The sequence below is a fragment of the Martes martes genome (assembly GCF_963455335.1).
Source record: "Martes martes genome assembly, chromosome: 12".
Taxonomy (NCBI): Eukaryota; Metazoa; Chordata; class Mammalia; order Carnivora; family Mustelidae; genus Martes; species Martes martes.
In genome coordinates, this window is record NC_137900.1 from 3,964,311 (window position 1) to 3,976,262 (window position 11,952).

General features: G+C 50.3%; 1 protein-coding gene across 3 annotated transcripts in view; it reads right to left on the minus strand.

The window, feature by feature from the left end:
- Positions 1-10,600, minus strand: part of FAM120A (family with sequence similarity 120 member A) — a 96,793-nt gene extending 86,193 nt beyond the window's left edge. For all 3 annotated transcript variants that reach the window (XM_080819159.1, XM_080819158.1, XM_080819157.1), the window contains exon 1: positions 10,090-10,600. In XM_080819159.1, coding sequence (XP_080675285.1) covers positions 10,090-10,563 — 474 coding nt within the window. In that variant the 5' untranslated portion in view covers positions 10,564-10,600. The remainder of the gene's footprint in view (positions 1-10,089) is intronic.
- Between the last annotated feature and the right edge of the window lie 1,352 nt (positions 10,601-11,952).

The window sequence follows — 11,952 nt, forward strand, 5'->3', positions numbered from 1 at the left end:
CGGCTGCGACGCTTAGTGAGCTGCTGCACGTCAACAGTTTAGTCCATCAGTAATAAACGCTGATGAAAGTCGGCCACCATTTGTCTTTAAGAAAGCTGCACGAGAAAGGATCTGCTTCTTCATACTTTTCAAACATATGGGACCTGAAACACTATGAGTTGTCATAAATAGATCTTCCAACATCAAGAAAAAAATATTGTGTGAGGTTTTTCTTTAGAACAGTTTTACACCAGCTCAGGGAATGATATGACACGCCCGCCAGCCAGCCATGAGATTTAAAAGATGTAAGTTAACCTGAACAAAAGAGGATAGGAGTCGACCTAAACTCCTTTTTTTTTTCTTTTCTTAAGGGACACCTTGATCTTGAACTCTAGTGGCCAGGTCCTGGGTGGGTGAGATTAGGCAGGCTACTCACTCCTGCTCTAGTCCAACAGAGGAATGAGGACATAAAAGTCAACTCCAATCTGGTGGCAGATTCTTCTTGTTGTTGTTGACTTTAAAAGGGCAATTTAAAGTTAGGACATATTTTAGCTATGTCTCTAAAAACTAAGCCTCTCCCCCTCAGGAAATCTGGAATCAGAGCTAAATAGCTTCTTACCTTACACATCTCTTGCCTAGTCTTTAAAAACTGGTTACTGTGGTCTTAAAAGCAAGGAAAAATAATTTATTTTAAAATAAGGGAGTGGAGGAGCACCTGGGCAGCTCGGTGGGTTAAGTCTCTGCCTTTGGCTCAGGTCATGATCTCAGGGTCCTGGGATTGAGCCCCGAATCAGGCTTTCTGCTCAGCAGGGAGCCTGCTCCCCCCTCTCTCTGCTTGCCTCTCTACTTGTGATCTCTCTCTGTCAAATAAATAAATAAAATCTTAAAAAATAATAATAATAAAGGAGGAGATGGGGAACCTGGGTAGCTCACTCATTGGGCGTCTGCCTTCGGCTCAGGTCATGATCCTGGGGTCCCAGGATTGAGCCCCACATCAGGCTCCCTGCTGGGCAGAGAGCCTGGTTCTCCTTCTCCCACTCCCCTTGCTTGTGTTCCCTCTCTGTCAAATAAATAAATATATTTATTTTTTTTTTTTTTTTTTTAAAGATTTTTATTTATTTATTTGACAGACGCAAGTAGGCAGAGAGGCAGGCAGAGAGAGAGGAGGAAGCAGGCTCCCTGCCGAGCAGAGAGCCCGATGCGGGGCTTGATCCCAGGACTCTAGGATCATGACCTGAGCCGAAGGCAGAGGCTTTAACCCACTGAGCCACCCAGGCGCCCCTAAATAAATATATTTAAAACTAATTATATAATTAAGGGAGATTATTGACTTCATTAATCATAAAGGAAATGCAAATCAAAACCCCAATGAGATAACATTCAACACCCATAAGGATGGCTACTATAAAAAAATTAATAAATAAACATCAAGAAGCAGGTGTTGGCAAGGATGTGAAGAAATTGGAGCCTCATACATTGGTGGCAGGAATGTAAAAGGGTATAGCTACTATGGCAAACAGTACGACCATTCCTCAAAAAATTACCCAGAGAACTACCCTGTGATCTAGCAATTCTACTTCCAGATATATACCAAAAGAACTGAAAGAAAGAACTCAAATAGATATTTGTACACCCATTTTCATAGTAATATTATTCACAACAGCCAAAAAGTGGAAGCAACCATCGACAGATGAATGGATAAAGAAAATATGTATAGGGGCACCTGGGTGGCTCAGTGGGTTAAAGCCTCTGCCTTCGGCTTGGGTCATGATCTCAGGGTCCTGGGATCGAGCCCCACATCGGGCTTTCTGCTCAGCAGGGAGCCTGCTTCCTCCTCTCTCTCTCTCTGCCTGCCTCTCAGCCTACTTGTGATCTTTGTCTGTCAAATAAATAAATAAAATCTTAAAAAAAAAAAAAGAAAATATGTATAGACACAGTAGAATATTACTCAGCCTTGAAAAAGAATACAATCCTGTTACACAACATGAATGAACCTTGAGGACACTATACTAAGTGAAATAAGGTGGTCACAAAAGGACAAATGTACGATTCCACTTAACATGAAGTCCCTACAGCAGCGAAATTCTGAGACTGAGTAGGTAGTGGGCACCAGTGGCTGGGGTGGGGTGCGGGTTAGAGTTTAGTGGAGATAGTTTCAGTTTGGGAAGGTGAGAAAGTTCTGGAAACAGATGGTGGGGACGGCTGCACAACAGTGTGAATGTACTTAATGCCACTGCACTGTACACTTAACAATGGTTAAAACAGTAAAATCTGTTATAGTTTACCACAATTTAAAAAATAAAATTAAGACTATATAATAATAAAAAGAAGGTTGCGCCCCATCTCCCTGTCTTCTTAGGAGGCCTAAGCGCTTGGCTCCAAGAGGTAACTTCCTACTTGTCAAAAGACAGAGGTTTTACTTTGTCCCTCAGATGATGACATTAGTGAGCATCATTAGCACAGACTGTGGCTGCCAGGCTATATAACAGGCTGAGACTTCTTTTTTCTTTGCAATCTTTTTAATAGATTGCCTTAATGCCATTGCTTATTCAATAATAAAACAATTTTCTTTCTCCACTCAAAAAACAAATGAGAGGGGAGCCTGGGTGGTGCAGTTTGGGTGTCCAACTCTTGGTTTCAGCTCAGGCCATGACCTCAGAGCTGTGGGATGGAGCCCTGTGATGGGCTCCACACTCAGCAGGGAGTCTGCTTGAGATTCTCTCCTTCTCTCTTGGCACCACCCCACATGCACGCCTCTCTCTCTCTCTAAAATAAATAATCTTTGAAAATAAAAAATAAATGAGTGGATACCATAACAAAATGCAAATTAAACTTTATTAACTTGAAAATTAAAGAAATGACAAAAGGAGAAGAGGGAAAACCAGCATTATTTGTCCTCAGTGTCTGGTTAGCCTACTATATTACTCTCCTCATACTTCGCTAATTCCGAACAACGCTGCCCTTGTTAGAAATCTAATTACAAAACACAATACATCAAAATTTAAGTTTCAGAATTTATGAAGCTGAATCTCAGATTGATCTAATTTATTTCAAGATGGCGACACCTGCCAAGTCTTCAGGGAACAAGCCCCCTGTCCTCACTGGACTGAGTTCCTTGGAGGATTCCACGCTTTCCTGTTACATTCACTCCTCCATGCCTGGCCAGTAACCCGTACTCAATTTTTGCTAAAGGGAGGATGGGTCATTGCTGGGAACCAGTCAGAAAAGACAGCATCATGAATTTAAGGTGACAAAATAAATCTTACATAATGGCCACTGATCCAGGTGTTGAAAGAAAACAATTAAATGTGTCTGTCTATATAAATAGAACAAAGCAAATATCTGATTTAAAAATTCAGCACCTATACGACACACACGCAGGAGGAGTAAACTGAGTCCCCGGCCTCCAGAAGCTTCCAGTTAGCTGGGGGTGCACACCCCAGCAGCTAGAACAAAGTGGAACACAGGAAGCACCGAGGCACTGGCGCACCGTGTGGATCCCTGGTCCACCTGTGGTATCGTCAGAAGAGGCTCCATGTGGGCCGCCTGGCTGGCTCAGCCAGTGGAGCCTCTGCCTTCGGCTCAGGTCATGATCTCAGGGTCCTGGGATCAAGCCCCACATTGGGTCCCTGCTCAGCGGGGAGTCTGCTTCTCCTTCTTCCTCTGCCCCCACCCCTGCTCGTTCACTCTCTCTCAAATAAATCAATAAAATTAAAAAAAAAAAAAAAAGAGCTCCATGGAGGAAGCTGACGCCTGAGATGGACTTCAAAGTGTGAGCAAAATTCTGACCAGCAGAAGTGGTAGTTCAACAAGAAGGAGCAACACAGAGTGGGGGAGCGGGGAGTGGAAGGGCTGCAGCGCTGACCAGGTACAGCAGAACTGTGCGCCACGCAGTCAGGCAGAGGGAGCACACATCAGGGGGGTCTGAGCCCCTCACAGAGCATGGATTCATGGTTTTGTTCGAGCTGCTGGCAGGAATGACTAACCGAGGAGCCCGCAGGCTGCACTGACAAGGTGTGCAGAAGAGTTCCACCAGTGAGGTAGCAGGTGTGCGGTGCAGACAGATGCAGAAACAATTCTGGCGGCGGCCCACACTCAGGCACTGGGGACCAAAATGGTACCCTTGGTTAAGTCTAGCAGTGTACTTTTCGTTCTAGTTTATTATTCTATATCATTTTTTCTAAATGCTGGTAAATACCCAATAATTTGGTTTCACAACCACCAACAGGTTTGCACAATCACTTGTTAGGCCTATTGGCTCCACTTTGGTGAGTTTACACGGTAGGGGTACTAGAGTAAGGAAGGGCACATGGGAGACTGGGCTTGCAGAGGGACCGGCAGGCTGGGCGATAGACTGCGGGTTGGGGGGGGCAACACGACGACATTATGGGGCCAGGGAGTGTAACCCTGAAGTAGATGACAAGGCTCAAACCAGTGAGGGCTACAGGCAAAATCAGAGCAGCCCAAGTGCACAGAGGATGAACGGAAACAGAATGAAGACCAGCTCAGAAGGGGCTGGGCTATAGAGGGGAGACATTTGAAAGTCTTAACAGTGAAGTTTCCTGCTAATTACAGGGTCCCGCTCTGGGGTGGTGAAGCACAAACACAATGGCCACTCAGTGTGAGGGACAGGAGGCGGCAGGGCAGTGCTGAGTGGTCAGCTGTGTACTAAATAGGGGGTCAGCAGACATGGTGTCAAGCACGGAACACCAGCAGCCCGTCAAGCTCCTGTAGGCAGGCTGTGGGACTGGTCAGAAGCTGTGTGCACACGTGGACAGCAGTAACTTCAAAGAGGTGATCCTGGGATTATAAGAAGGAAGAGTGCATTATGGAGAACAGTGGCAATGATGGGAAGACTTATTTCGGTAGCTCCAGGAAATGGAAGCACTCTGATCATGGAAAAGGGTTCAATAAGGCAGATGAAGAAGAAAAGCTGGCTTTGATCAGTCTAACTTCAAGAAAAGGGAAGAGATTTAGATAAGGTGAATGAGTGTTACAGAAGTCAGTGTGGAAATCACAAATTGGAGGCTCTAGAGCGGAATCCAACCCACAACTTATTTTGTTTGGCTTAAATAGTATCTTTTCAATGGGATAATTTCTAATAAAAACCTGGATTTCTGGCTTTCTTGAAAAACGTGAAGACTGGTAATGATGGCTCTGTAGTCCTGTAAGGTTTTTAAAACATCTTTTTAAAAGATCTACCAAGTTTGTGTGTGCACCAGTAGCAGGAGGTTGGATAAACTATGGAACACTATGCAGGCATTAAAAAAAATTAGAATTATATAAACATAAAAAGATTTTTTACATCCTTACTTAAAAAAGCAAATTGCTGAATAATGCATTGTGTGATCACATTAATGTTAAAAATTAAAACCATATTGTGATAGTATATAATATATTCTGTAACGTATCATACAAAACATACGTAGGCAGCTGCTACAGAAAACAGCATAGCAATTCCTCGAGAAATTCACCATGGAATTACAATGATTCACCAATTCCACTTCCAAACATCTCCAGAAGAACTATAACTCGGGCTCGAACAGAGCACACCCAAGTTCAGAGCAGCATGATTCATTATTCACAACAGAGAGAAGGGGAAGCAACCCAAGCATCCATGGACAGATGGAGGGATAAACCAAATGTGGTCCGTGGAATATTATGCAGCCTTTAAAAAAGGAGGGAAACTGACACAATGTCACAACATGGATGAACCTTGAAGACATCAGGCTGAGAAAGCCAGTCAAAAATTGGTACACTGCAAGAAAATAAATATTTTAAAATAAGTATTTTAAATGGATGGCTGGTTTTGGCTTTAATGTGGTCAATTTTGAACCTAAGTATTCCCTGGTCAATTCAAGGTCTTAAAGGACAAGGTGTAACTAGTTTACGGCCTCTCCTGGACAGAAACCGTGCCACTCCCACTGTAGCTGGAAAACACCACAGAGGCACTGTGCTACCCAGATCTGACCTGGGAGTGAAGTGCAGGTAGGCACACCCCTGAGGCATTCTTACACAAAGCAACTGAACTTTGCCTTCAGCTTGCCACTTCCCTCTTGAGAAGGTTACTGGTTACTTGTCCCCAGATGTTGCCCACTCAGCAATCCTGTCCTGTCCTGTCCCATAACAAAACCCCGTGCAGGCCAAATGAGACAAAGCTGTGAAAGGACCCAGCGAGGGCAGGCACCCCGTAAGTCAGTCCCTGCCCCATCAGGTACATACACATCATCATCCCAAAATCCAAAGCCACAGCCAAATCTCACAGACTTCCAGTGACATAAAGCAGGACAACGGCTTTACTATGTCAGACCTAAGCAAATATGCCACAGCACCAACTCAGGGTAAGATCTGAAGGTCTTGGGGCGCCTGGGTGGCTCAGTTGGTTAAGCAGCTGCCTTCGGCTCAGGTCATGATCCCGGAGTCCGAGGATCAAGTCCCGCATCGTGCTCCCAGCTCCACGGGGGGGTCTACCTGTCCCTCTGACCTACCCTCTCATGCTCTCTCACTCTCCCTCTCAAATAAAAATAAATAAAATCTTAAAAAAAAAAAAAAGATCTGAAGGTCTTCATTATAAACCCACACACCGACTCAACCCTTGTGGCAAGAACATTTAGGAAAGCTCCAGGGATTTAATGCCACTAAGATTTTTAAATAAATATCAGTCCCTCCCTGAAGTTTCAAAGGTTGTGATGACTCAAAGCACACAAGAGGAAACACTCCCAGTAACTGGCAGAGGCCAAGCTCAGGCCAGGCAGTTCAGTGACCTGAACAAAATTAGCAGATTCATGGGCCAACTTCAAATGGTTAAAGAAATATAATTATTACTGTAACAAAAAAATTACAATTATCACTCTACCAAAGACACATTCTTCTAAGTCAAAAAAGATTTCTCCAACCCAAGCTCACAGGAAAGTAAGACTTTCTGCCAGTTTACAGAAGCCTAGAGAAGGTCAACAAGATGGCAGATTTTTTTTTTAATATTTTATTTATTTATTTGACAGACAGAGATCACAAGCAGGCAGAGAGGCAGGCAGAGAGAGAGGAGGAAGCAGGCTCCCTGCTGAGCAGAGAGCCCGATGTGGGGCTCGATCCCAGGACCCTGAGATCATGACCTGAGCCGAAGGCAGAGGCTTTAACCCACTGAGCCACCCAGGCGCCCAAGATGGCAGATTTTTATAAGACACATGCCTCAAGGACCCAACATAACACATAGTAACATTTCATGTCCATTTTGTCAATTCCTTTGTCAATTTTATATAATACTGTAGGAAAAAAAAACTACTGATTATCATACAGTAAAATTAACTTTTATTTACTTCTTATGTGTGGTTCTAAGGTTCTAAAATTGCATTCCCACCATGGCCATCAGAGTACATAACAGTTCCATCACCCCAAAAAGCTCCATCCCCAGGCCCTCCCCAGACCCCTGCCCTCTGGCAACCACTGACCTGGTCAGGAGAATGTCACAGAAAGAGTATCACACCTTTGAGCCTGGCTTCCTTCACTCAACATAAAACCTTAGAGATTCATCCCTCTAGTTGCCTGGACCAGTACTTCCTCCCTGATACTAAGGGGTAGGACGACAGGGTAGGGACAAACCCGTTTGTTTAGTCACCTCCTAAAGGATATTTCAGCTGTTTCTAGTTCTAGCTGTTATGAATACAACTGCTGTGCACACTGGTACAGTCTTTGTGTGAACAAAAGTTTCATTAGGTAATTACCCAGGAGCAGCACTGCCAGAGCACATGGTAAATGCATACTTAACTCCGTGGGCCAGCCTGCATTCCCACCAGCCACGTGGCCCGCTTCCGGCTGCTCAGCATTCTTGCCAGCACTTAGCATTGCTGGTAGTGCTTGTTTTAGCCATTCTAACAGGTATACAGCGATATATTATCATGGTTTTAATTTACTTTACCATTTTAATGAACATCTTTTAAAAACGGTACACACTGCCTCATTCCCTTAGGGAATGCTGACCATAAATCTCTGACTCAAAATCATCCTTGTAGAATAAACACTGTGCCACCCTCAGGGGCTACTCAAATACATAGGATTGTCTTCCTGATAGGCCCCAGAATTATGTCTGGTTTTTACAGCTTGTTCTTTTTTTTTTTTTTTTTTTTTTTAATCTTCTCCCTTACAAAGTGTCGCTTCTTGCTATTAATGGCGCTCCTGCCTCTGGCCGACTTTCCCCTGCACCCTTTTCTCATGCTTAGTTTAGAAATGCATTACCAAGCTTCTCAGAACCAAATCTGAGAAGGAGAGGATTTGATTCTACAGTGAGGAAAAAGAAAGCTTTTGTTTTTTTCTTCTCAGGTCACTGTACCAAAACTTCCTGACCTCACGTTTGGCTCCTGAGAAACTTCCAGTAGCTAAATTTCTTAGATGTTTTCCCAAAAAGTGAGGATGCCAGGTTAAGTGAGCACTAGGTAACTGAGCCATTACTGTATTAATCTGTGCAACTAGCACTATGCTATGCTTCTACACCAGGGGTTAAAGCCTACCTAAAGCAAAATAGCCCTACAAAAAATCATCTTGTGTCTGGAAACCTAAGTGGGAGAAATCATCTTAAATCCAAACACTCACACGTTGGTCAAAATCCTGAGTACCTAGTGCGTAAGCCACACATTCAGAGAGGCGCAGAGATAAACATAAAGACACTTCTTTATAGTTAGGAAAGAATTCAGCAGTTCTTTCAAAAGATACAAAGACTGTGTACACACTGAATCTAATCCTTCATAATATTTAGTGTTCCTTTGAAAGTCATTTGACCAGAAAGCTCATCCTGTCTTGTCAGTGCTAGTCTCCACCCCTGAATACCTTTTCAAAATATTCTGGAGGTGGATAGGCGCTGGGAACCAACACTGCCTTACTTCACAGGGAGCCCGGGCTCCAGGGCAGAAAATGCCAGCAGCTCCAGGCTCTCACACAAACTCCCAGGGGACGCTTGCTGTGCCTGTGCCAGGCCCACAGACCAATCCCCGCTCTCCCAGCCAACACGACCGGCAGACTTAGAAGGCCTGTCACCAATTACAACAGGATTGGGGTGGGACTTCCGCTATCACATTAGGCTTACCCACCACCATCTCAGCTCAGGCAGGCAGGAAGAGTGAATTTCACAAACTTTGGGCTCAAGCACTTTCAAGCAGAAATAAAGGAAGGGCAAACAAGCTGGAAGTCACAGTGGCAAGAGCCAGAAAACCAAAACAGCCCCCTAAGTTTTTAACAAAAAACCAGTGAAAAAAGAAGCAATCAAAACTTAAGTCGAGGGTCATTGATTTGCATGTTATCTCTGCAGTGGCTGCTGGGTCCTGAAGCTGTCCTTGGCCCCAGCTCAGCGAGGAGCCCTCTGCCAAGGGGACAGCGGACCGGCCGGCAGCAAAAGCTCTGATTACCTGGGTGCACAGCCTGAAGTGGCGGAGTCCTCCCTGTGCAGAGACATCAATCCCGAAAACTCAGATTCACTTTCCCCTTTGCCCTGACTCTGAGCTACACCTTTCACAGCAGACACAAAACCCAGACTTGAAGTCACAGAACTAACAAAATTCCGTCATGCCAAATCTTGCAATTCTGGACATTCTAACTCACACAAAAATCGGACAATTTCTCTAAACACTGTCATCTTAGAGGGAACCTGGACACAGCCCTGTGTTCTCAAAAGGCGGGCCACCTCGGCAGGCCTTGGGCAGCTGGCCCCCCCGGCTGGGACGTGGTGACAGCAGCGCACAGTTGCCGTCACCCCCGCTCAGGACCCCTTCCCGTCGCTGTGCAGCCCACTCGCTTGCACGGAAAACCTGTTGCTGTGCGAGCACTGCCACAGGGGCAGGGAGTATCCGGAGCAAGTTCAGGCCGGCGACCTGCCCGCCTCGGAGGGGGAGGGCACCCGCGCGATGCCGGGGCGGGGGCGCCGCGCCCTGCACGCCCCGGGCCAGCCCGGTGCGCGCCCGGGGCTCCAGGCCTGCCGGGGCTCCAGGCCGCGCGTCCATCTTGTGGCCCCCGGCCCGGCGCCCCCGGCCCCCGCGCCCTCTGACCCCCGGCTCCGGGATCCGACGGGCCCGGGCCCAGCCCGCGCCCACCCCTGCCCCCCACCCCGGCCCCCGCCGACCGCACCTTGACGTGGAAGCGGATGAGCGCCAGGCGGATGCAGTGCGCCATGCAGACGGGCGGCAGGAACCAGACCTTGGGCGGCGGGGTGCCCTTGTTCTGGACATGGCTGACGATCTGCTGCGCCGTCTGGCGCTCGTTGCCCTGCCGCTTGACCCACTCGTGCAGCCGCGCCTTCTCGAGCGCGCCGTTGAAGAAGACGAAGAGCTCGATGTTACCGCCGAAGCAGGCCTTGGCCAGCGCGGCCAGGTAGCCGAGCATGTGGTTCCACTGGCCGCCGCTCACCCAGTCGGTGTAGAAGCCGCCGTAGAGGCGGTGCAGGCAGTTGTCGGCGTCCACCAGCAGGCGCAGCGGCGTGTGCGGGGGCCGCTGCCGCCCGCCGCCCACCAGGCTGCCCCGGGCCAGCTTCTGCAGCTCCACCGGCACCACGGCGCTCGGGCAGTGCTTCTCGATGTAGTCCTGGAAGCCCTGCACGCCCATGGCGGCGGCGGCGGCGGGCGCGGGGCGGCGGGGCGGCGGGGCCGGGGGCGGCGGGGCCGGGGGCGGCGGGGCCGTGGCGCGGCCGGGGCGGCGGCGGGCTCTAGGGGGGGCCGGGGCGGGCCGCGGGCGCGCTCATGGCCGCTGCGGCCGCCATGTGCTGCCGCCTCCCAGGGCCATGGCGGGAGGGACCTGCGCCGTGCGCCGCTCGAGGCCCGGGCCAGGCTGAGGCGGCCTCGCGCGGGCGGCGGCGGCGGCGGGGCGGGGCGGCGCAGGCTGACGCACGCGGGCCGGCGGAGGGCGGAAGAGGCGGCGCCGCGGCCTGCCGGGCCCGCACCCAGTCGGGATCCCGGTCCTGGCAGGGAAGCCCACCCGTCGGTAGAGGCAGCGCGGCCGGCTCGAGGGAGGGGGCGCCGGGTGGTGAGGGTGGGGGGCTCGCGGTGCTGGCTGCGGATCCCGTCACCGCGGGGAGACCCCGTCCCCGGGACGCGGTTAGACTGAGGAGATCCGTCCTCGTCCCCGTCCGCGGGTCCAGTCACCTGAGGAGACCCGGTCCAGTCCGCGGGTCCCGTTACCTGTGGAGACCCCGTCCCGTCCGCGGGTCCCGTCACCCCGAGGAGACCCCGCCCCATCCGTGGGTCCTTTCACCCCGAAGAGACCCCCGTCCGGTCCGCGGGTCCCGTCACCGCCGGGAGACCTCGTCCTCTTCCGCGGGTCGCGTCGCCGCGGGGAGACCCCATTCTCGTCCGCGGGAGCCTGTCAGGCTGAGGAGATCCGTCCTCATCCTCCGTCCGTGGTTCCCGTCACCCCGAGGAGACACCGTCCCCGTCCGCGGGTCCCGTCACCACAGGGAGACCCTGTCCCCGGGAGCCGGTCAGGCTGAGGGGATCCGTCCTCGTCCCCGGGTCCCGTCATCCCTGGGAGACCCCGTCCCCTGTTCTCGGGTCCCGTCAACCAGAAGAGACCCCGTCCCGTCCTCGGGTCCCGTCATCCCTAGGAGTCCCCGTCCCCGTTTCCCGGGTCCAGTCACCCCGAGGCGACCCCGACCGGTCCACGGGTCTCATCACCCCGAGGAGACCCGTCCCCGTCCCCGGGTCCCGTCAACCCGAGAAGACCTGTCCCCCATCCTCGGGTCCCGTCACCCCGAAGAGACCCCGCCCCCGGGAGCCTGAGGAGGATTCGTCAGGCTGAGGAGATTCAGGCTGAGGAGATTCGTCCTCATCCCCCATCCGAGGTTCGCGTCACCCCGAGGGGCCCACGTCCCTGGGGTCCCACTATCCGGAAAAGGCGGCGCGTCCCGACCCCGAAGCGGGTCAGCCCGCGGAGGGAAAGGGGGCAGGCTGGTCAGGCTCTCGGAAGCGGGGGTGCGTCTGGGAGGGAGGGGCAGCAGAT